The sequence below is a fragment of the Neophocaena asiaeorientalis genome, unplaced genomic scaffold (genome assembly GCF_003031525.2).
Source record: "Neophocaena asiaeorientalis asiaeorientalis breed wild unplaced genomic scaffold, Neophocaena_asiaeorientalis_V1.1 scaffold481, whole genome shotgun sequence".
Taxonomy (NCBI): Eukaryota; Metazoa; Chordata; class Mammalia; order Artiodactyla; family Phocoenidae; genus Neophocaena; species Neophocaena asiaeorientalis.
The window spans coordinates 387,291-413,421 of NW_020174559.1; the positions used below are offsets into that span (position 1 = coordinate 387,291).

General features: G+C 37.4%; 1 protein-coding gene across 8 annotated transcripts in view; it reads right to left on the reverse strand.

The window, feature by feature from the left end:
• The window catches only part of EMSY (EMSY transcriptional repressor, BRCA2 interacting), an 81,317-nt gene that overhangs the window by 4,549 nt on the left and 50,637 nt on the right, over positions 1-26,131 (reverse strand). For 5 of the 8 annotated variants that reach the window (XM_024757507.1, XM_024757506.1, XM_024757504.1 and 2 more), the window contains 9 exons: positions 24,063-24,199; positions 21,423-21,596; positions 19,106-19,304; positions 11,038-11,202; positions 9,157-9,312; positions 8,066-8,107; positions 5,247-5,398; positions 2,715-3,278; positions 1,248-1,748 (listed from right to left, as the gene is read on the reverse strand). In XM_024757507.1, coding sequence (XP_024613275.1) covers positions 1,248-1,748; positions 2,715-3,278; positions 5,247-5,398; positions 8,066-8,107; positions 9,157-9,312; positions 11,038-11,202; positions 19,106-19,304; positions 21,423-21,596; positions 24,063-24,199 — 2,090 coding nt within the window. The remainder of the gene's footprint in view (positions 1-1,247; positions 1,749-2,714; positions 3,279-5,246; positions 5,399-8,065; positions 8,108-9,156; positions 9,313-11,037; positions 11,203-19,105; positions 19,305-21,422; positions 21,597-24,062; positions 24,200-26,131) is intronic. The other 3 variants (XM_024757505.1, XM_024757509.1, XM_024757508.1) reach the window with 2 other exon arrangements.

Below are 26,131 nucleotides of genomic sequence, written 5' to 3' on the forward strand. Positions count from 1 at the left end.
CAGTGAATGGCAAAGCCAGGAAACTTCCTTTTTCACCAAACCTACCTCTGCAGGTGGAAAGAAAACGTAACAAATCCTTTGGTCAAGGATTATTTAGTTCACTAACATTTGTTCTGACAGGAAGGAACAAATTATTTGAATAATTTAATGGCCAGATCTACTTGCATTTAAGCATTTCCCCCATATTAAGTTAAATCATATTTGGATTAATATTGGTCAATTTGCATTCTCTCATGGCTTGGCATCGCAGGAAAGGCAAAATTTACTATAGGAACACCTAAGTCACACAATAGTGAGTCTACGGTAAATACTAGACTATCCACGTTTCAATACATCCAAATTCTCAATTAACTAAAATGTGCTGCTCTGACACCTTCCAAGCAAAAACGATAAATGTCAAGAGAACAACCTGATACCTTGCAAGGAGAGAGGGAAATAAAACACAACTTCTAAAAGCTACTCTGGACCCAGTGTAACTTTTCAGTCTGGATCTGTTATACAAGATGACAGATGAGTTTTAAAATGAAGGGAATGTGAGGCATAGTTAGATCTACTGTCAATGAATAATCCATCATGTTCACTAGCCTGTACTTACCAGGGCAGGACAGTAACCATAATAAGATTTTTCAATAACACAATGATTGAAATAAAAAGCAAAGCTTTACGGTTAATCCCAGGTTAGACATAAAATTAAATTACTAAGAAACATTCTCTTACAACATGTTTCTCCGGACATTTCAGTTAATTAAGGTTTTATTGTCCTGAAAACCATAAATTTGGATCAAGAACTGTGTTTCTGCAAGGAAAGGGTCCCTGAAACTAACTTGAAATAGGAGTACAATCCAGTTATATCCCAGAAGTACAAACTACTTATATTCTTTGGGCAAAGACTGGGGAGCCCAAAGTTTGACCTGGGAAGTTGCTGATCTTGTAGGTTGACTTGTTGAGTCAACACTGGCAAGTGTGGCTTGCATCTATGAATCAAGCAGACACATGGGCCCAGGGCCCTTGACTGCCTCTAAGGTGTGCTGTTGTGACAATATCTATCAATTTTCTAGGACTCTGTTTCAGAAAATAAGTATAAATTTGTAAATTTGTAACAGGTAGTAAACCAAGTTTGTCATATGCCATCTCAAAGATAAATCTCTTTCCCATTTTGGCTTGACTTTTCCTGTGACATCCCAAAACACACCAAACCCACAACCCCCAATATGCTCAAGATTTCTGGTGTTCCTTCCGATTCTTACCTGGATGATAATTTCTGCTGGGCTCTCTTCAGCTTTCTTTTGGACTACATTCTGAATACGCATGAACTGGCCTGTCGTAGGCACTCCTGGTGCATCGATTTTCCTTGTCGTTAGGGGAGGGCCAACAGCAGATGGACTTGAACAGGACTCTCTACATTTCTGTTGCTGGGGAGTGGAATTCGCCATCCCTGCCATCACCACATGGGTGGAGGGTAATGATCCTGCTTCACCAGTGAGCATACTAGTGGCAAGAGCCTTCTTTGGGGGATCCACTACCATATGCTCTACATTTGTATCAATCTGAGCTTCCATCAAAGACATTTTCAAAATGTCTGACACTGCTGTCTTCTCAGAGGCCTGAATGGGAGATATGCTTGTAACTGGTGATGTCAACTTAGGCACAGAACTGCCACCAGTTATCTTTGTAACTGTGGGAGGCTGGCGCCCCTCAAAAGTTATCTTTGTAACAGAGGATCCTTGGGTTATAACTGGCTGCTCCACCTGAAAACAAATTGGGGTTGTGTGTGTTATAGCTACATATCTTTGAGAAAACCTATCAAACACCCCAGACAATATGGCAAAAGAAACATTCGTGCGGTATACTAGGAAGATATTTTGAAGCTTGGTGTTTTAAGAAGAGGGCTGATGGGAAAGTATCTGATTACTTGTCAGAAACCTAGTAAAAGAGGAGGGGTCAAAAGAACCTTTGTTCAGCCAGCCAAGGTTCATAACAGTAAAGGAAAAAAAAGTCACAGCAGCCTTGTTTTCCTTTGGGATTTACATCCCCACACAGTACACCTTCAACCGATCTCAAATTATTTCATATAATCTTCAGCTTTTTAAAATAAAAAGTAGGATATTTTTCAATCTTCTGCTTCAAAATACATTTATACAAACATATTCTATATATATGTATTTATAATACACACATACATCACTTCAAAGCCACTGATTTTCCATAATATAATTTTTTTTCAATATTCACAGATAATTCCTCTAAAATCTAGAAGATAAATCTAGAAGATAAATTTATTAACCAAATCGTGATGATGTAAAACTACAAAGGAAGATGGTCAATGAAGCTCCTTAAAAGACTATATTTTACTTAGCATTATTGCCACAGAAATAGAGTTTACAGGCATGGAAATAAATATTTTATACCTAAAAATTAAAAATAATTTAGGGATATCGCTTCTAGGCACTGTTGATCAATGCTGAAGTTATTTCATTAAAAACTGCCTGGAAAATCAAGTTCTGAGCGCTATGCTTTTTTTTCTTCCTATATTAACGCGTGCATTTCTTCCCTAATGTCAACCTTCTGATGGGGTAAAGTAATACCAGTGTAATGAGGCTTTTGAGTTTCCTCTTGCCAGGAGAATGCACTGCTAATCACGATAGGGCCGTGATGTTCTCATTTTTTCCGTGAACAGAGAAGTTTAACTTTGCATGCTATCAATATTCCGTTACCTGGCTTGCCGGCTGTTTCTCTGACGAGGCTGGGAGCGGCATTTGGCTCTGGGGGGTTTGGGGCTGCACGTAGATTTTTGGTTGGTTCGGAGCCTGCTGCAGTTTGGGGAGCTGCTGCGTGGTTTTCACTGCAAGCACCTGTACTACAGTTTGTGGGGGCTGTGCCATTAAGGTAGGAAGCTGCCTGTCTTTGGCCACCATGGGATGCTGTGTGTGCTGTACATCTGGCTTGGGCTGTGCTTGTTCTTGCTGGAGAGGGGTGAGTTTTTGATGCCTGATGGAAAGCTGGGGCATTTGCGGGAGTTTGTGCTGGAGCTGGTCTGCCTGCAGGTGGATGGTCTGCTTCTGTTTAGTCTGGAAGCACTGCAGAGTTTTCACTTGCAGCTGAGTCTGTTCCAGCTGTGGCTGGCTAAGTTTCTGCTGTTTAGCTGACTGTGACTGAGTCAGGGCAGATCGATAAAACAGACCTGTCTGAGGGTCTAAAGTGTCCATCTCTTCAACCTCGCCCTCCTCAGTTCCAAGTTCCTCGCTGTGTTTGGTAAAAGCAGTGTGACTGCTTAATGCCTAAGTAAAAAAGGCACAAAGTAAGAATGAAATAAGAAAAACACCTATATTGCTACATTTTCCTCAAATTGGAAAAGACTTGATTACAAGAATCATTCAAAAAAATTTCAGAAGGGAGAACCTAAAAAGACCAAAAAACCTCAAGGTTTCTAATCCTAAAGGGGGCCTTAGATTGAGACTCTTATAATTTCAACTCTTAGTACTTCAACATTAAGTACTGCAAAAACTGGCCAACTCACTGCAATAAGCAAAGTCCTAGAGGGCCCAGAACTTATAGGTAAGAGAAATAAGGATGCCCTGCAAGCACAGCACGACACAGAAAAAGAAAAGGCTCCCTGGCTCAGGACACAGCTCTCCAGCCTGGTCATCAGAGCTCTTCACCTGTCCAAAGGAAGAACGCAGCAACCCAGGAGTGAGGCAGCCAGAGAAAAGCCAAGGTTCAGAGAAGCCCACTTTGGCCGTGTGCCCATCCATCCAGCACGGTCCAGAAGGTAGGCGTTATCTGAAGGTCGTGCCCATCCCAGTCCCCACAGAGGGCCTCTTGGCCCTGAGTGGAGACGGTTTGTCAGGCTTCATACCAAGGTCTGCATGAACTGCTCGCTGCCCCAGCCCTCCTCGCTCTTTGCTTGGGTTCTAGGCCCACCAGGCAATGGCTCCCCAGAGACCTGGCTCCCAGGAGGGAAGGAGACCAGGGAGGGGACAAGAGTGTTCCTATCAGTAGAAAGGGAGATGGCCTGGTGTCAGTTATAATAGTGTTGGGAGGAGGCAGTGACATGGTTAGGGTCAGCTGTCCGACCTCTCTGGGTGTCTTGAGGAAGGTCAATGTCAGGACAGCCAGACGAGGGCCAGACTCCAGGCTGAGAGCGGACACCCAGCAAAACCTCTGGCCATCTGGCTTCCCTCAGTGACAGAAGATCCACCCCAACCCCATCCTTCCCACTGCCTTGTCAAAGGCTACCCATCTACTCTAAACTTTAAAACTTTGAGATTCAACTGAAACCCTGCCCTATCTCATAATGACCTTACGCATATAGGTTTTTAATTCAACAATTTCTTCACTGACTTTCCAGTAGTTTGCCTGTAATTAGGGTCAACCTCTACCAGCTGAGTAATGATAATTTATGTGGCTACTAATAATAAGTCATGCTTAAATCTGATATTTATGATATAACTTTATAATAGAGGCAGGATGCTTTGGGTTTAAATCCTGGCTCTGCCACCCAGAATAGGTTATTTAATTTCTATGAGCATGAGTTTCCTCATTTGTAAGAGAGATAATTCACCCACCTTGCAGGATCATACCAAGAATTAAACAAGTTAAAGTATTTAAAGCTCAAAGCACAGTATCTGGCACAAAATCAATGTCATCAATATATTTTTTCCTTTTCCCCATTACCCTTGGTACCAGATTTTCTGTTTCATACTAATTCATTCTCCTTCCTGTGAGTCTCTTCCTCAATTGATCACATACAGCAAAAGAAGTAAAATATTCAATAAATATGTTAAAAAATGAAAGAAGTCAAATATTTATTTACCTACTTAATGTTTCCATAAGGATTCATTATAAAAGCAAAGAGTAAAACAAATGAAAAACCCAGCAACAGCAACAAACAGCTAAACAAGCCAAATTCTGTTTCATCTGAAAATCTTACCTCAGTGATAAATCCTTCCATAACAATAAAATACATAGAAACAGTGACCAATTCTGATGTCATAGATTCATCTAGATAGCCTCACCCTTTTGAAATGTTAAGAGTTCACAGAAGATCCAAGAATACTATTTCTTAATTACTTTCTGGTGTTAAGACTCTCAGCTCATTTCCCTTACTCACTCCTCACAGATGAAAGAACTATATACAAACACTCCTCAACTCAGTTATTTCCCCTCTTATAAAAGGAGATGAAACTAAACCTTATTTTAGAAAGGAGGCAGTTACAGAAGGTAGGAGGAAAAAGAAGAGATACAACCTGCTGCATGATGTGGGTGATTGCTCCAGGGGAAGATGCTGGGATGGACTTCACCACCACCGAAGTCTGTGTTGCGGTCTGTGACTGAGCCACGTGTTGGAGGAGGGTCCGCTGAGGCTGGGAGGGCTGCTGGGGCTGGGAGCGATGGCTGACTGAAAATAGAGAAGGTGATATTTCTCCAGAAATCACCACAGCATCTGTAACCAGCAGTCATTTGAAACAAACGTCTGTGAGATTGCATCACAGAGAGAAAGTGTGGCACTAGGAGGCAGAAGACCAGAGTCTGCCCACTTATGAGCTGTGTGACTCTGAAAAAGTCACTTAGCTTCTCTGAGACTCTGTGTCCTCATTTGTAAAACGGGAATAACAGAGCTATTAGAAGGATGAGATGAGAAATGTATGTGGAAGCACTGTGAAAACTATTATCACAAAGGAGGAACAAATCCCTTAAAGTTATATCCTCTTGTGAGTTGTACTCTTTCTCCAGTGACCTTTACCCCACTAAGGTAACAAAACAACAATCAGTTTCTGCAATCAAATCCCAGACTAATATCTTTAAGGACAGTGAGACAGTACAAGTTCTTTAATCTCTTGGTCCCTGTTCCAGATGCAATACAAAAACCAGAAGCATTCACTCCTTTATATATAAAGTGACACTGTCTCATATCCTAAAGATGTAAGAGGTCAAGGTGATACTGCAGAAAGAGAACTGGACCAAGAGTCACAACTGGATTCTGTCCCGCTCTGCCACCAACCAGCTATGTGAATTTGAAGAGGTCACTTAAACTCTGTTATTAACCTCTAAAATTTAGAGGTTTTATTTGTGTTTGTTTTATTTTTGTTTTTTTTATTGGGATAAAAACTTATTTTTTAGAAGAGGACCAAATGAAGTAATGAATTGAAAATGGTCCTTAAATTGTTAAGTACTAAAATATAAAGTTAACAAAATAACAGAAAAGTCAGTGTTCTTTCTTTCATCTATTCAAATTTAGCTCATCTGACACAAATGAGTGAGAGTATAGTTTAGGAAACAACCCCACCTCTTAGTCTCTTGCTACAAGGTCCCATGGAGTAAACTATACATTTATATTTACATTTATATATAGATGTAAAACTATACATCTACGTTGATGCCAAACTACCATTTTTAATCAGCCTCAATTTCAACTTTTTTTTTCTTTTTTAAATGTATTTATTTTTGGCTGCGTTGGGTCCTGGTTGCTGTATGCAGGCTTTCTCTAGTTGTGACGAGCGGGGGCTACTCTGTTGAAGTGCATAGGCTTCTCATTGCAATGGCTTCTCTTGTTACGGAGCATGGGCTCTAGGCGCGCAGGCTTCAGTAGTTGTGGCGTGCGGGCTCAGTAGTTCTGGCGCACGGCCTTAGTTGCTCCACGACGTGGGATCTTCCTGGTCCAGGGCTCGAACCCGTGTCCCCTGCATTGGCAGGTGGATTCTCAACCACTGTGCCACCAGGGAAGTCTTCTCAATTTCAACTTTTTAAACAGTATAAACAATTATCACTTCTTATTCTACAGACCTTTAAAAATGCTTATGGTCACTAGGAAACCAACTTTTTGAATCAGGAACAGATTAAAACAAATCTGTAAAATTAGCTAAGGATTTTGAGAATATCAAAACTCTCTCAATAATCCGTGGTTCTAATTCTCATATATCTTGATCTACAATTTCAAGTAGTAGTGGTTCCATACTTAAAAAAGTCATAGTGGAGTGACCAAGGGTAAGATGAACACTACAAAAATCAGTGTAAAAGTGCCATTTATGTGTTATAGTACAGAACTTTAAAACTAGCCAGTGAAATATAAACAAGCTTTATTTTTATAACATATTCTATCTAAATTCACAAATGCAGTTTTTCTATTGTTGCTATACATATGCCTACATGTGATATGAGGTTATAGGTAGCACCAGCAGTATTCTTTTATAAGTGTACTACAATATCTTACTGTATTTCACAATATGCTTTATATGTACATTTTAAATTATATGTGTTAATAAAATCTTTCATATGTGTTCAATCAAACTGAAAAAAAGGTTTATATTAAAATAAGTATTGAATCATTTATAATATAACTGAAAAAGAGAAAAAACAAATCATACTAATAATATTAAAATTAAGCAAGCAAATTAATGAAGTTTTTTACTGACGTAAGCATCATCAGAAATGAATGACATTTGAAAAATAAATAGTACATAAATATAATTTCTGATGAAATTATCAGATTATATGGCACATTTCTGTTGCCCACACTAATCTTCATAATTATTACATTAAATTTATTAAGAAATGAAATGGATTTAATAGATGATCAGCTAAAAACATTTAAAAATAATCCTCATTCAAGATACTATAAATCTCTTCATAGTAATTCCCCAGACTGCAGAAAAGTTAGAGAAAAATAATATCCACTGCAGGATGATACAAGAGGCCAGGGCCAGGAAGCTGGCTTTGAAGTCAAAGAAAAAACTCAGTGAGGCTGAGGATATGATGGGAGGAGATTATGGAAGGGAGGTCACAGAGTGCATATTTGGAAAACAGCTGAAGTGACCTTAACTGGGCCATGTAAACACCATAAAACAGTCACTTATTTCTTTAAACAACTCATTTTTCCAATGTCAAACTGCTCATTTCTGAGAAAGAATCCTAGTGTTCTGCAAAAGGAAAGTCTCTCTCCCTTTCACTGAGTAGAGCTTACCTTTCCTCTACCAGATCAGAGTAGAGCGCATCCATTCAAGTGGTTCCCCCTCAAACAATCATATTTTACCTTAGGTTATACTACAAATGGATGCACACCACTTACCTAGAAGGGGAAAAGCAACCTCTGTCCCCTCATCAGTGCGTTCTGAAAAGGATAAGTAAGGGAAGAAATCATAGGTCTTTTCATCTATTTACTGTTTGATAATCTAGTCTATCCCCAGAGGTTATTATTGATTTCCCCAACATACTATGCTCTGCTTTTTGCTAAATAGCTCTAAAGAAAGATACTAGATGGCTTTCCATAATCTTTAATTGGATTTTCCCTTTAGGCAATTTTAACCCATTAATCTTAACAATATCTCCTAAAATGATCCCAAAGAATTCCTTTTCCACTTTGTTATTTACATCCTTCAAATATTTGTAACTTTATGTTCTTTTTTAATCACTGCTAAAGAAAACGTAAGACAGGTGTTCTTTACATACTGCCTCATAAATTATCTCTCCTAACCCCTAATTATTCACATTACTACTCTCTGAACTATTTCAAATCTCAAGGTAATGAAGTGTCCAAAACAGAAAGCAGTATTCCAGGTGTGGTCTCACCAGAATATGAAAGAATCTATTAACCTTCCTGCTCCACTTCTCTACATATGCCATCCAAAAACCTCATTAGTGTTTTGCTGCCAGACCACATTTTAAACAAATACCTAATGTGCTTTCCACCAGAACTCCTAAATATTTACAGGCATTTAAAATTTTCTACATTTTTTTCTTTATATTTTAAAAAATTAAAAAAAAATTTTTCTTTACATTTAAAAAAAGAAAGAGGCTTTTATACCTTATTTCTCCCTTGACCCACCGCCCCTTCCCCAAAACTAAAAAATCCAGATGCATATTATTCTTATATAAAAGATATTCTATCCTCTCACTGCAACTATTGCCTTATGTTCACAGATGTTATTTATGGCCAACTTGCAGTTTTATATTACTAGCAAACTTTCTAACAACCTATTGATTTTTTCCCCCTAGTCATTAAAGACAGGGTAAATCCCAAGGACAATGTGAATTTGCTCTCAGAGAAAACTGGAAGAGATCTAGAAATATAAAAAATATACTCTCCCCAAAACAACCATCTCATGAAATCCAGAAATGTAGCTCTCCTACCTTAATACTGCTTTTTAAGAGGACACCTACCAGTAGTGATGTATTCAGCAACTAGTTCGGACTCTACCACAGCAATTGATGGACTCTCAGGAGAATGTCTCTTTTCCTGGGTCATCTGAATAGGCACTGCCATTTGACTCAAGTCAATAGTGGGTTGTCTTGGTTTAGATTCCAATTTTTCCTTTACTGTATAAAAAAGTCAGGGGAAAAATTAACTTTTATTACAAACAAGTACTAAAACCAGAGTTGTTCTTGGGAATAATGAACAAGACCTCTGGGGTGCCACATGGGCAGTAACTAAGGAGTCAGTGAATTGAAAACAAAAAAGCCGACTGCTATGTATGGCTGTAGAGTGCACAACTTGTGCAAACATACCCAGTAGCCTAGCAAGAACTCATATGTAATCAGACTAAAATCCGCCCCTATTATCACTAGGCCAAACAATTGCATCTGTTTCCCCTGTACATACTCCCCTTAGAACATTTCCTTTACCCTTCTTCAAGGCAGTACCTGGTATTGTGGAGTTCACCAACCTGAAAACAAAGGGTGAGTAAGCAGTACACAGCATGATTTGCTCTAGGGCACACCTGCCCAGAAGAGCACAACACAGTGAATAGTGACCAGTTTAATTTGATCTATTAAAAATTCAAGATAATCTCCAAAGAAATGTTACAATATTTTTAGTGACTCTTAAAGAATAAAAATTTTCAGTGTCAGGAAAATATGGCCTCTCTGTTCCTGCAAAAATGTCAATGGAATGGTCTGGAGTCAAGAATGGTTTCCATGGATAGAATAACTTTCTATATTATCACTTTTTCTACAAAATCATTTGGTTTCTACCCTCTATAAGGCTTTAATGGAAATAGCTGAGTATGTAAAAGATAAGGAGCTGAGGAAATGCCTAAAGCCAAAAATAACACCAATAGAAAGATTAACCAAAGACTTACAATAAAAGCTAGTATTCTTTGGGTAGTGTAGAGTGGATGTTACAAACAAATAGTAACCAGTAATTAAGTACACTGCATGATCATTCAGATTATTCTCACCAAGCATATAATGTAACAAAATCAAGATAATCATTTAAACAAAGAAAGCAAAACAAAACCAAAGGAATACAAAAGTCACTCCACAAATAGAGAGGACATTGAACTAGGAATCAAAAGACATGGACTCTCACTCTGCCACTAACCAACTGGGTAACCTCTCTAGGTCTCGGTTTATTTATCCATAATGAAAGGGTTGGATGAGATCATCGCTAAGGTCCCTTAAATACTCTGACAATATTTGACCTATTATAATAAAAAAGTCAGTATAACTAACACAGTTTTGCCTAGAGTTTATCAAAGATATTTAGTAACTAGAAATACTGATTGGATCTTGTTAAATAAGAATAGCTTTGCATGGAAGCTCAAGTTGTTAAATTACACAAAGAAGTATGAAGATAAAAAAACAAATTAGAATGCTAGCAAGGCCATTAATGGTGTTTTAGGACCACAAAACTGCCCCATCAATATCAAGGAGGATGGCAGGGGCCCTCCAATCTGCCTCCTACTATTCTGGAATAGAACTGGCAACTGTACTGCATTTATCTCCGTGCTTAGAACTGACAGACCTACTCCTTTCTGGTGACAAAAGGCAACAGGATTGTCCATTTTAAGCAGGAGACAGAGAAGAAAGAGCTCTGCCATTTTTTTCTTCTTTCTACTGATTATAGTCTGTCTATCCTTCAGTACTCCTGTGAACATCTTAATGAACTGACAAGTAAACAGACTGCACCAATGATTATAGACAAGTCCAGAGGGGGGAAATGTGCTCAAATAATAACAAAGAAAATATAACAGTAGTAGTATTTTAGCACAACCCATCTCTAGAGAAAACATGCTTCATTCAATTGAGCATGTGAATTCATACCTGTTGTCTGTTGGAGTTCTAACAGAGCTTTGATTGTTGAAGTAGCTGATTGTGATTCACTGGATACATCCTGATAAATTATGGTGGGGCTAGTCTCCATTGCAATCTCATGTTCTGACCAATCCTGACGCCGGGAAGCAATTACATGAACTACAGGCTGGGAATCTGTTTTATATTAGTTAAAAAAAAAAAACCCTATAAACAAAGTTTCTCTTAAAAAAAAACAATTTGTTTTTTTTTTAATCTTTGTTTTACTATAAACTTCATGCTTTATCTCCCCAAGAAGACTGTAAGCCCCCAGAGGGCATAATGTCTTTCATGTCTGTATTCACTTATTCATTCATTCACTGATTCAACAGACTAGGCACCTATGTGCCTGAGTCAACATTTGGCACTGAGGATATAAAGGAGCTCACAGAATAATCAAAGGATGCTCAAGAAGCACACAATCTGGTTGGAGAGACAGACATGTAAAGAGACAAATTACAATTCAATGTTATAATTGCTATAATAAATAGGTGTGCGTTTGTGTGGGTGGGTGCATGTTTGTGTACAGTAAGAACAAAACGCTGTATGAGTCTTGTTTTCCCCAGTGCACCTAAAAATGTGTTCTGTATTATAACCTGAGCATTCAGTGAACACTTATGGGATGGCTGAGTTACTGAAAGGAAATCCTGTCCATGACAACAAGAATGGATAAATGATCTAGAAGTAGCATGATATGACACGTATAACATTTGGAGTTCAAAGGCTTACGTTACAGTCCTAGCTCTACCAATTATCAGCAAGTTAATTCTCTGGGTCTTAGTATCATTATTTCTAAAATGGCAACACTAAAATTACCTCTCTACCTCACAGGATTTCTAAGGATATAATGAAATGACGTACATAAAAGAGCTTTATAAACTATGAAGGACAATAGAAGTGTTTTATTTTGTTGTTGTTGTTCTGGTTGTGGGTTGAAAAGTTCTAAGCCTTTTTGTTAGTTTCCAAATAAATTATAGCCCTAACTCAAGGCGTATTATATTCATGCTATATAAGTATGCATGTAAATACTAAATACACATCAAATCAAACAACAAATTATTTATTGAGTTTTCCATCTACAGAATAAGTAGGTTGTATTAGACTATTGTTAAGTTCCTAAACTCCTTGGTCCAAGATACCACACAGGAAATTATACAGGCTATAAAAGCATGACTCTTACTCCCAAGTTTAGATTATAATGGAGGAGACATAAAATAAAGATACACATATAGCTTTGTATTTTGGGATAAAGTAAAATGATTAGGGCAAATAGGGCAACTATACAGAAAGAAAAAGACTATTGTGAATTGGAATGGTCAATGAAAGCATAACAGAAAAGAATTCAAGCAGCCCTAAAACCGAGAATAAACAACTTAAGTTCAACCTTCTATGAACTTTGTATTTTCGAAAACCACAAAGTTGTCCAAAAAGGTAAAGTGGGGGGGGGGAATGACTCTTAAAAAAACAAAAACAAAAAAACTGTCTTCCTAAAGAAAACAAAATCAATATACAAAATATCTGGAATTTTTATTTACCATTAACAAATTGTATTTCCGCTCCCCACCCTAGCCTCTAAACACTAGGTAGAATATATGCCACACCAGGGAGGTATAATTTCCATTAAACTTTCAAAAAAAATCTAGATGACTGAAGAACAATATCCTGTAGTAATATCAAATGCCACATGAGGCATATAACAGTTTTTCTTTACTCATTCTAAGTTGATATATAGAATTTAAACTTAAGAGAACTGATTATATTAGGGAATCATTAGTTTTATATAAACTAAGTTCTCAATTTTAAGAATTTCTCATGATGCTATAAGTACCCCTGGCTAGGTGAGAGGACCTATAGGCAAAGAATGACTTTGCAACCCAACTCTGTAAAATACACACACTGAATACCCAGAAGAAAGCAAAAACTGCACCGGTAGAGAGATAAGGTAGAATAAGACTGGAAAAGGAGAACAAATTTCCACATGGGACCACCTGTCAGAGACATCACCCCACATAACATCATCCCATAGGGACTGGGGAGATTGGTCTTTCTCTTTCTGCCCATACTCAGAAAGTGTAGCTGACCAAACAAAGCACCAATGCAGCAACCCCAAATGCTGTGACACAGAATGAGGGTGTGAACCTAAATGTGAAAAACATTCCTTGAGTGATTTTCCTCTCTACTTTTGGCTTATGCTTAGACTAGATAAATCTACTGCCTACCAAGTCTGATGCTGGGGTCAGACTGCAATGACTGAGACACCAGGAGCCTGATCTAACAGTTCCATTTGATTATGCAGTGTGCATCCATCTAGACTTTCCTATGTCTCTTGAGGATGATGGCCTACTGACCCTCAGATATCTTGCCCCACAGGTCATTTAACAAATATTTATTGGGCATCTACTACATGTTAGGTACTAGAGATAAACACTGTATTGCTATATTCAAAGGCAGATTCAGGCATCTCTATGGAAGAATGTCTCCTATGTCTTTATAATAAAAAGCCTATATCACATTTGCAAAGAATCATAAGATCTCTCAGCTAGAAAAGACAATCTGAAAGTATACTATCATCAATGATAGTATGATCATTGATAGATGATATCACCAACTATCATCAAGTAATACTATCATCAATCCTATGCTAAAATCTTCAAAATATCCCTAACAATCTAGGAATCCCACACCACAGAACTCACTGTTTTCTAAGACACTTTCTTTCCATCTTTGCACTGTTAGGACAATTAGAAAATTTTCTTTATAATAGAGTGGAAACAGGTCTTCTGATTGCTACTCAATGGTTCTAGTTCTGTCCATGTACCTACCAAAGACCAATTCTTTTCCCTCTTCCATGTCACAGTCCTCAAGATAACTGACAACAGTTCCGTGTCCCCCACAACCCCACCCAATTTTCATCTTCTCTTCTCCATGATAAATGTCCTTTCTCCACCTACCATTCTTCATATAAAATGATTCCCAGATGCCTTATGCATCTAAACTATCTCTTCTAAACTAAACCCAACCCAAGATGTCTATATCCCTTCCATGATGTAATAGGTACCTTCCCTCTGAAGTACTGTCATAAAGCCCAAGGTCTTCACAGTATTTAACTGCTTATACAGCTTTGCCCCACATGTTCCAGAGAACATTAATTCCTCAAGATGTTCTGCAAAAGGGACTTCCCTGGTGGCGCAGTGGTTAAGAATCTGCCTGCCGATGCAGGGGACACGGGTTCGAGCCCTGGTCTGGGAAGATCCCACATGCCGCAGAGCAACTAAGCCCCTGCGCCACAACTACTGACCCTGTGCTCTAGAGCCCACGAGCCACAACTACTGAGCCCGCATGCCTACAGCCCGTACTCCGCCACAAGAAAAGCCACTACGATGAGAAGCGTGCGCACCACAATGAAGAGTAGCTCCCATTCATCGCAACTAGAGAAAGCCCGTGAGCAGCAACAGACCCAACACAGCCAAAAGTAAAAAAATAAATTTTTTTTAAAAAGATGTTCTGCAAAAGAAGGGTTCCATGGTCAAAAAAGTTGGGGGCATTTTACATTATATCCTTCATCTTTCACAACATATATTAGCATATAATGGCTCTGAAAAGTTCTGCAATAAGTATGTTTTGCTTAACCTCAATTTATTCCTCACTCTCACCATGACCTACCAAGATCATGAAGCTTCTGGAAAAACCATCCTAGAAACCAAGTTGTGGCCTACTTAAAGCAATGTCTTTACAGGATGCATTTTTATATTTGCCTCATGCCATGTTCCATCTTAAATCCTTACCCTTGGTTTTGTCTCCTTTTTCTCTTCCATTTTACTTCACATAATCTTATATTCTAGCTAATCTACCTTAAAACCTTTTGGAAATAAAGAGAATATAAATAAAGAAAACTTTTAACATTTTTTCTTTCTTTTTTTAAAAAAATCTATAACCCAATAAGCCCAATAACCCTATTCCCAAGTGAGAAAGGGAAAATAAGAAGATCCAAATAGGAAGGAAAGCTCAGGAGCTGTGGAAGGCATATGGTCCAATCTTCAGTAAGTGATCTAGGCAAGTATGACCTTGAACTATTAGGGTTGGTCATCTAGCTATCAGTATGTAAAAATACTTCAGGGGTATACAGCTTAAAAGGCCCACCCACTAGGTTAGGGGAAACGCCAAAAAGGAAAAAATGTTTTGGACTCAGGCAACAGAAATTAGTTTATAAGGCTGAAGTTTAACTCTGTACCACAGTTATTATGGTTGCTGTTCTGCTGTTTGTTCATTCAGGGACTTTTACTGGGTGTCTACTTAGAGCTAGCTAACCTCTTCGCTAATTATTGAATATATAGAGATGAATATGATCCTTGCCTTTGAGAAGCTAGTAGCCTAGTGGAAAGGAAAATAATTATATTAAACAAACAAAAAAAAGTACAAAATAAAATGATCAATGATAAAATAGCTGGTAGTACAAAGCAACTTCGGAAGCATAGTATATAGAAGGAGTGATGAACCCTCCTAGGGTGATCAAGGAAAGTGCCACAACAAGGTGAAGGTGAAGGTCTCTATTCTAGACTGTGAGGAGATAGTTCAGAAATAAGGTATAAAAAGAAAAAAAGAAGAAAGAAATAAGGTATAAGGCCTAAATTGCTCCTCCTTGCGGGTGGGGAATGGTGGGGAAAGTTTCGAAACCACAAGTAGAATCAAGAAATTCCTTGGCATAAAAGACATCCTTATTCTAAGACTGGTGTATAGGAAGTCACCAGAAAAAGGATATGAAGTCAAGCAAAGTTGATTCATTATTACAGTAGAATGCCAACTATCTAACAAATAATGGGCTTTAGAAAATTATCAATGGATGCTTAAACTAGTAGATAAATGTTTTATGAAGAATATGATATTTATATAGTCTCAAAGCATCTCCCATAAATTACCATTAATCTCAGAGGGAAATACGGTAACTTCATAATGCAAAAAAAAACGGGAAGACATCATCTTAATTAACCAAGAGATCGACGTTAACGTCATCAATATTGGGACAAACTGACATCAGTGCCTCCTGATAAGACAAAGCTAAGGATATATCACATCTGTGGAATTCCTGCTGACAATACCAAATTGAAGACTATTCTAAAAAGTAACTGATTATTTCCTTCAAAAATGTCAAGATCAAGCAAGAAACACAAAGAAAGGCTGGAGGATTATCCAAATTTAAGGGAAAAAAAGAGCCATGACAATTAAATGCAACTAAATGTAATGCATGATCCTAATTTGGATTGTGGACTGGTGGGGCGGGGGCGGGTGGTGGTAAAACTACAAAGAACATGATTGGACAGCTGATGACATTTGAGTGGATTGTAGATTACAGAACTGTAACTTCATATGTCTTGATTTTGATAACTGTATTTTAGTTATGAATAGACTAACCCTTAAGAAATATAAACCTACAAATGTAAGTATTTAGAGGTAAAGGACATAATATCTACAACTTGCTCTCAAATGCTTAAAAAATTTAAAAATTATAGACACAGGAAGGACAGAAAGAGAATCAACAACAAAGCAAATAGGGCAAAATATAAATAAGTGGTGAATCTAGGTAAAGAATATACACAGGAGGTTTTTTCTTTTTTCGGTACATGGACCTCTCACTGTTGTGGCCTCTCCCATTGCGGAGCACAGGCTCCAGACGCACAGGCTCAGCGGCCATGGCTCACGGGCCCAGCCGCTCCGCGGCATGTGGGATCCTCCCGGACCGGGGAGCACGAACCCGTGTCCCTTGCATTGGCAGGCGGACTCTCAACCACTGCGCCACCAGAGAAGCCCACAGGAGTTCTTTATAATTTTCTTGCAACTTTTTGTAAGTTTGAAATTACATTAAAAGTTACTAAAAAGAGGTGCACTAAAAACTACAAAAGCGATATAAATAAAGAATGGACTCTTATATAGTGCTTCTATTCCCCATTAAGTATGACCCTCTTATACCTTGAAAACCAAACATGAGTCTTAAACTGATCAAAACCCTTATCCCTTTCCCTGGCGGTCCAGTGGTTAAGATTCTGCATTTCCACGGCAGGGGGCATGGGTTTGATCCCTGGTCAAGGAGCTAAGATCCCACATGCCCTGAGATGTGGCCAAAAAAACCCCCAAAAAAGCCCTTTATCCCTTTCTCTTAAATCATAACATATATATTCCCAGTCCCTTGTCTTTGTGAGAATGTACTAAGGAACTGTACAAGGATATGGTGAGAGAAGTAAATGCAGATTATAAAAACTGGCTTTATAGGCAACTATATTACATATACCTACTTTGAATGGTGAATTTTTTCTGTATTACAGAATATTTTAAAAAGAAGTAATATGCAATGAAAGATAAACAACAAAAATAAATGAGGCCATGTATAATAACAGATCAAAGAGCAGAAAACTTTACACTCAATCAGTTCCAAAAATAGCCAAATTTTTGTCCCTTTCTTAGAATGAAAATTGAAGGCTCACTAATAAAATGGCATGTTAGGGAAGTAATGATTGGCTTATAGCTCTCTTGGGAAAAAACTAGCAATTTCAAAAGATAACCTGAGATTATGTATACACAGACATCTACTGTTCAGGTCCCCATTTCAGCAACAATTCATAACCTAAACATTTTACTGGACCACTATGAAAATATTTCTCAAGGGAAAATAAAGGCTGGTATTATTCTAATAACTACAGACTTAAAAATAAAAGAGGAAAAAAAACATCTGATGAGTTACACTGAGAATGGAATCTATACATATCAAATCAGTAAGTCTAAAAGAAATAGAGAATAAGCATCATCTTACTTACTACTTACTTACTACTGATTCACAATCAATACAGAATAAATTAAATCTTAGCAAATTGATTCAGAAAATATTACTATTATTGATAATATGTAGAAGAAAATTATCCATTTTCTAAAATGAGTGCCATATTGTTTGTTAAAATCAACATTTTAATTTTTAATTGATGAGTTTTCAAAGACCATTTCAAATGCTACCTCCTTCATGAAGCTTTCTCATGAAGTTTAATACATAATATAAACTAATAAATAAATGTCAAATTGAATTAATGGAATAATCAGCAATGTGAACCATTAGTAAGACTAATCTAGGAAGATTCCACTGAAGAGTTAAAATAATAATTCCTGCACAATATGAAGAAGCTGTATTAGAAAAGTGAAGGTGCCAAGAAAGCATTCCAAAGACAATAATGGAGAGGTGAGGAGAGGAAATGGAGTGAGTGAGGAATGATCAAGAGAAGATAAACAGTTTTGTTTGGATATATCAGAGCTTCTAAGTACAGGTATAAATATACTACCTGACAATATGGGTGGTTAAGGTAACTGACAGACATGGGTACTAGATTTGTAGAAAGTCTCAAAGCTTATGATCATGAGTCTATTTCAAGTGACTTCCTAGAACAACACAATTAAAATAGCACTAAGGATAATGATTTTCCCTATTATGGAGTCTGGCTTCATAGCACCTTCCTTATAATTACGACAACCATATAATTATCATCTAAACTGGAACACTTTTGAGAGTGAAAGCGAATGCTATTAATAATTATTCTAGAACAGAAATAAACCAAGACTTGTCCCATGCAAACTGCAATGTATGATCACCCACTTACAGCCCACTTATGGCCCCATCTCTGACCACCTTGATCCTTTCTCAAGATTCAGCAACAACCATTTCAAAAGGTGTATTCACTTTCTTGCATACTTCTCCTACTTACTCAAAGCAAACAGAAGGAATCACAGCTCTATCCAGTTTGATAATACCTACCTGCCAAAATCATCATCTAAAATTTACCAATTACTTGATGAACATATGCCAGGCAGGAAAGAATGGTAATAAGCCTTACCAAAAAACAAAACTTCAGCTCACTGATTACATATCAAACAAAAGATAATAAAATCAAAAGAACTAACAAGTCAAAGCATACATGTTTGTTTGAGATCCCTAGATTCAACTATTTTAGGACTAGGGCACTATGTCAGCAGTAATTACATAAATCAGAAGTAAAATGGATCTTACCTTGGGAACTTTGGGAGGACTCCGTAGAAGAGGAACTACTATCTGTATAACTCTGTGGTTCTTCTTTTCCCTCCTGAATAGATGAATTACCAGCCTCTGCCACCCTGGATGCCTGCTGTAATGTTTCCGTGACCAGCTGCCTTGTTTGTTCACTAACAACTGTAGCTTGAAACGTCACTGGTTTAGGTTTAATAAGAACCTAGAACACAAGCAAAAATACAACCAGTATAAATTTAGAGCATTTAAAAAATGCTTAACTTCTAGGTCATGATGAAACAAATATTTTCCTGACACAGAAAACGGTACTCTGTACATTTATTATACTTTGGGCACAGCACTGTTCATCAAAGACTAATTCAATCTACGAACAAATTATAGCAGGCCACATACAAAATTTCAAGCGGTACGTGCTACATTACAACAGCTATGATTCTAACAAGAGCCTTTGACCCTGTTTTTTCTTGCCTGTAATGACTTCAGGAGTCATTTTACAGTCTGTAGGCTATACAGTAGAAAGAGAGTCACAAACTAAGGATGGCGGAACAGAAAGACACAAGGAGCCTAGATTCCCAGGGGAATTTTTGAGTCACAATAACAGTCCAGGATTTCCTTCCTCTGAATATTTATCAACATAATAAAAATAAAACCCTAATTTGTTTAAGCCACTGTTCTTCAGGTTTCTTTTCTTTAGCAACCAAATGAAATTCCTAATTAACACAACTGCACAAAATAAAATTGCTAAGGACCTAAGTCATCTTTGAAGAAATCCCCAGAGGAACACTAATTTAGACAACTATTAGAATTGATAAGGAACATGCGATAGATCAACTCTTGGCAAAGGTCAAAACCACAGACACTACAACAAGTGAAATGCGAGAAAAGTTTCACAGTGAACCATTCCACTTCAAAATCTGGACTCTGGGAGTTAACTTCAATTGGGTACATGGAATAAAAATATTATTTCACCACAATTATTTTTTATTTCTCCCATATATAAGTTTCTAAACCTTTTCAGACTCTTTAAGTCACCATTTCCAAAAATTCAAGAATGAAAACATGGGTTATGACTTAGATGACAGAGCAAATGAAACTGTTACAGTTGAAATTTAAAGGCAATTTGAACTTATTAGAAAATCACAAAACTTATTGTTTAGATATGTAAACTATTTGGCTATAATACTGAGGGAACTGATTCTAAAGGCAAATTATTAGTTCATAGGTAAATTAGTAGCTTTTACAAAAATTCTAGGATAGCATTTCTCAACCAAAGCTGACATCAATTCCTTTGATATTCTCAGAAAAGTAAAGTACCTGCAAAATAAACAGTAGCCCAGCAACACAAGATTAAATCCCGAGCCTCAATTTCCCAGACAAATCTCCAGAAAAGCTCCCTTATCGTTTACTTGTTGAAAAATGAACGGATCTTCAGCTTCTCCATTATTTAGGTTTCAAGTAAATCAAATTTTATAATATCCAAAGTGCTTTCAAAGGCCATATAAGCTTATAAAAAATACTTTTGAGAGATTATGAATAACCATCATCCCTCAACCATCTTCTTCTCAAAAAACAATATATACCTTCAGCAAATTTTATTCCAAGGGGATTCTTTTTTTTTTTCAAAGATTTAATTTTATTTATTTTTTTGGCTGTGTTGCGTCTTCGTTGCTGTGCACAGGCTTTCTCTAGTTGTGGCGAGCGGAGGCCACTCTCGTTACGGTGCGTGGGCTTCTACTTGCAATGGCTTCTCTTATTGTGGGGCACCGGCTTCAGTAGTTGTGGCTCACGGGCTCTAGAGCGCAGGCTCAGTAGTTGTGGCGCACGGGCTTAGTTGCTCCACGGCCTGTGGGATCTTCCCAGACCAGGGATCAAACCCGTGTCCCCTGCATTGGCAGGCGGATTCTTATCCACCGCGCCACCAGGGAAGTCCTCCAAGGGGATTCTGTTCTCTAAGCTTTGCTCATGACATGACACAAATATTTAAGAAGGCTCAGTAGTTGTGGCGCACGGGCTTAGTTGCTCCACGGCCTGTGGGATCTTCCCAGACCAGGGATCAAACCCGTGTCCCCTGCATTGGCAGGCGGATTCTTATCCACCGCGCCACCAGGGAAGTCCTCCAAGGGGATTCTGTTCTCTAAGCTTTGCTCATGACATGACACAAATATTTAAGATGTATATTTTTTTAAGTACTATTCTGAAAACAGATGATTATACACATTCAATCATAATTTTTAATAATCTGATTCTTTAAATATTACTGATCTTTTCTAGGAATTTGAAATATACCAGAGTCAAGAAAAATCACCATATCTTAGCATACCTGTGTTTTCCCTTGCTGCCCATAAACAATTTTTGTTGGGATGATTTTAGCTGCTGGTTGAACTGTGGAACCTATTCCTTTTGGCTGAGTTACAATCATTTTGGTGATGGGTCTTGTAGCAGTGATAATAGCTGGCTTTGCTCCTGTTGGTACCGTCTGAATAGTCTTTTCTCCCTAAATTGAAGTCAGTAAATATATGAGATTTATATGCATTTTTTCACTGAAAATCACAGAAAGGTTTTACCAGGATGATGGGCAAAGGGCTGTAAACTCTGCAACAAAGTACAATGTTTCCAGGTGATCAAAAATCTTAGACCTAGTTGAAATGATCTCAAAAGTCCTCTGACCAACCTTCTGTCCTATGAAAGCATTAAATACTTCTTGGTGAGTGAATTTAAAAAATCACCTTATGTAAGAATACTTATTACACTGTCTCATTCATAGAATATGTATATAAAATAAGAGTCAAAAATTATAGAAGAATATATACTAAAATGTTAACAATGGTTATCTCTAAGTGTTGGGACTATAGGTCTTGTCCCCCCAACATTCATCTTTATTGACAGTTTATCTGAAATGAACATATGTGTAATAAAAAAATTACTGTGCATTTTACCAATAGCTAAATGTTCACATACAAAATAAACTACCTCAGTTCCCCAAACATGAAATTATAAGGATATATAGCAGAAGGCCTCTGTGAAACAGTATGGGCAAAAGATGAAATCAGCAGAGATATTAACATTCTTTCTGAGGTTACATGGGAAAATACAAAGAAAAAACTTAGGACTTCTCCCATGTCAGCATGTTACTAATATCACTTTAGTCTATTAACTAGATAGTTTAAGCCCATTAACTTTTCACCATTTTCATCTGCTTTATTCTTAAGTACCATTTTCTGGTCAGTTATGGAGTCAATACTTGAGCATAACTAAATTAAATTCAAATACAGTCATTTTACTAAACTATTAAAATTTAAAAAATTAAAATCCATAAAAAGTAAAGGATCTGAAATTTTTTCACCTTATCAGTTTTTCTTTTTAGTCATCGTCACCTAAATATGTGGCCATCTAAACTTAGCAGCCAGTAAAAACAAAGCACCCAGGTGAGCTGGCAAAAAGGTAATCACTCTGTGAATTTAGAGCTAAATGATTACAAAATTCACATGTTTAAATATCTGCCGCAGTTATCTAAGGGAAACATGGAGTGTCTGCCAATCATGTGATTACTTATTTTAATACATGTACACCCTTCACAGCAGCATCTCTGGAAAGAGCTCTAGTTCATTTGCCAAGAGCTGCTAGTTTGCAAGTGGGCATGCCCTTCTATTAAGTAGCTCAATGGGGCCTGTCCAAGTATAATTAAAGACCATTCAAAATCAATCAAAATCAACTAGCAGGCTATTTTTTGAAAAAGCTCTTCTGGTGTGTGTGTGTGTGTTTACGCATACACAGGCAAGCAAGTTATGAGTACAGGTACATGTACACATGTGGTTAAGCTGATGGTCTTATACTCTGATCTGCTTGTTTGACTATCATTTCCTGTGTCAAACTGTTGCTATTAGATGTATATAGCAGCTAGTACTCACACACACTATTCTTAGATCGATGTGACCATAGGACCTAGAGTACATGGCACTCCCCTCTTTTAATATCAGTTCCATGAAATTACAAACCAAAAGATAAAGCATTCTGAAAATCTGAATTCTAATCCTGGCTTTACTTTTGGCTTACTATGTGAACTAAGGCTAGGAACAATCTATGTTCTCCCACGTGATGAAAAAATCTAATACTAGACCCCTACCAACATTGTAAAGACTGTGATGCCTAGGAAGCTACTAGAGATCAACTACAATGAAGTACAGCATTTTTTTTCTAGCAAAGTAGGGACACTACCAAACCTAGATAGTTAAGTACAAAGAGTAATAACAGTAAGAAAAAAAAAATTATTGAGGACTTCCTATGTGCCAGGCACTGTTCTAAGCACTTTCAACAGCTACCAGTTAGTTACTCAACAAATTCACTGGTAGAGATCATCATCCCCAACGTACAAATGAGGAAATTAAGGATGAGAGAAGTCGAATAAGTTAGCCAAAGTCAAACAATTATGATACTCAGAGACAAAGCCTAGGTTTGGCTAACTCCAAATCTCTTAACCTCTTAACAACTGCCTTCAGAACTATAAATGAATCTGTTATTTATTTGATTTTTTTTCACTAGCTCAAAGAACTAAAAATGAAAGTAACAAATCATTGTCATTAATTTAGTCTCAGTCCCAAATATTTCTCTTTGCCTAGCCTAGGCAAAATACTAGACTGCTATCTATTGGCCAAAAGCAGGAATAAACTGTCCTCTGACAGAAGTCCCTCTGTAGTTAACCCAGTGGAATCTTCCATCTGGACCAAGCTAAGCATCTAAATCATGGTCATAAGCAACTTAGCTATGAACAACATGTTTTAGAAATTACTATAAAAAATGGCATCAGTAGGTGGTGTTTTTTAACAGTTATTACATCACAGCAGGGGTAAAATCAAGCCATTCTGGCCATTGTGGGTTCTGAAGTCCTTAGACAAATATTTGTATAGCTGGTCTTTAAAATCCTTAGTGGATTGCTGAGTCTGCAGTTCAAGCTCTTACTTACTCCAGCATTTAGCAATGTTGTGACAACGTTTTTGCCCGGGAGGCCTTGAATGGTGGTTCCTTTTCCTGTAGTCTTTTGCACAACAATCACATTGGGCTTGGAAGTCATTGGGATTGTAGTGATTTTGGTAGTCGTTCCTTAGAGAAGGGGGGAGAAAAGGAGGCCCGAGTTAAGGACTAGTGATATTTGGTTACTTCTGTTTATGTTGTATACAATTAATACATGTAGTTGATGTCATCCCTAGATGACGTGAAGGCTGTCATGAGGATGAAAATGAAGGCCTGGAATAATAAATTACAAGCTGTCCTAGAATGAGAGAATATTAAGAATTGACTCTTACAGCATTCATCTCTTTGGAATCTGAGGGCCTACACACGAAACTAAGAATCTAAAAGTATCACTATCTGCTTCCCCATCAATATTCCTCTCCTGACTAGTTAACTGAAACAAATTAGAAGCTCTATTCCATGACAAACATTTCTCCCAAACTCAATGGTATTACCTATGTGACTAGTGTGATAGGAAAACTCTTCAAAAAATAACATAGAAAAGAGGCAAATATGTATCAAAATTCTCATGTAATACTAGACTATAGAGAAAATTGATGAAATGTCATTTATTTTTATGTGACAAGAAAAACACAAAATAAACAGTCACAGACCAAGTCAGATGAAATGTATACTCATCACCTGCAACACTCTGAAAAGTCAGAGAATGAAACCCTAATTTATATACTTATATATATAAACTTATATTTTCCATCATTAACATCTATGTAGTAGATCTATATCTACTGATCCAAACATATTATTATCTTAACCTCTCCCCCACATCCTTCCACAAACTGCTTCTCTTCCACCTATCAAATCTATCTACCTATCAAATTTATACCCTATATTCTTCTAATTGTTCAAGTTGGAAATCCTGGTGTCAATCTTTGCTTCTTGCCTTGTCTTCACTCCCTGTACCCTCTAACAAAATGAAAGCCCCTTGGCTTCACACTGTATCTTTTCACGCCACTGAGTCCTCAGTGCTTAGCACACACTGTATGGCAATTACTCAAGTAATCGTTCAATGAGTATGTGAATGAACTAAATTTGTCACCAACATATGTCTTCTTTCAAAATGTTATCAATGCCAGCTCAATAGACAGGCCCACATCTCTTTTGGCTTCCCATATTTTCTCCCTATTTCAAGTTTCTCTATCATTCAAATAGCTCTGATGCATCCTGCCATAGCAAACATCCTAAAAAAACAAAAAAACCTCATTTCACCATATCAAGAACCAACAACATGTGAAATTGGTCAAACACCTTCCAAATCCCCATTGTATTTAGTTCCAACTTCTAGTCTTGGGTTTCAGAATCCTTTATAATCTGGCCTTAAATCCACCAATTAGATCTTATTTGTTCCTACTCCAAAATACACACCATAAACTCTAGTTTAACAAGTAACTCCTTTTACTATGGCTTCCTATTACCTACCACACAAAGACCAAACTGCTCTGCTTAGCCCTCCAGGTTCCATCAGACCTTAATTTTCAGGATTATCCAATATATACCTCTCCTTCAATGTGCTGGTTTCCACACTGGTCCTTGAGCACACCAATTCCGGTGCTACTTCTGCACCTATAATTTTCTCTGCCTATGAAAATAGGCAAGTCATATTTTTCTGCTATAGGCCTGCATATCATTTATCAAATGACTAAGCACAGAATGGGTACACATTAAAAACACAACTGATTAATATACTCTCAAGAATAAAAGTTAAAATTTAATCTTTTCTACTGGGAAACCTTAGCATTCCTTACTAGTTTTAGAAATAAGATTGCACAAGAATAAGAATATTCTAGTTATATGTCAGTTTTTGGCCACCTTGTTACAATATCTTTATAATACACTTGCCATCATCTAATGCCTCATCAGTCCAAGGTAACATGCTCAGGTAACATAAAAAAGCACTTTTATCCGTGGGCCAGTTTCACAAATGTTTTTCCCTGTACCTGCAGTCTCTGAATAGTGAACTGTTAAGAGCCACAAAAACTAAGCTGCCTCTTATCCGCTTACATC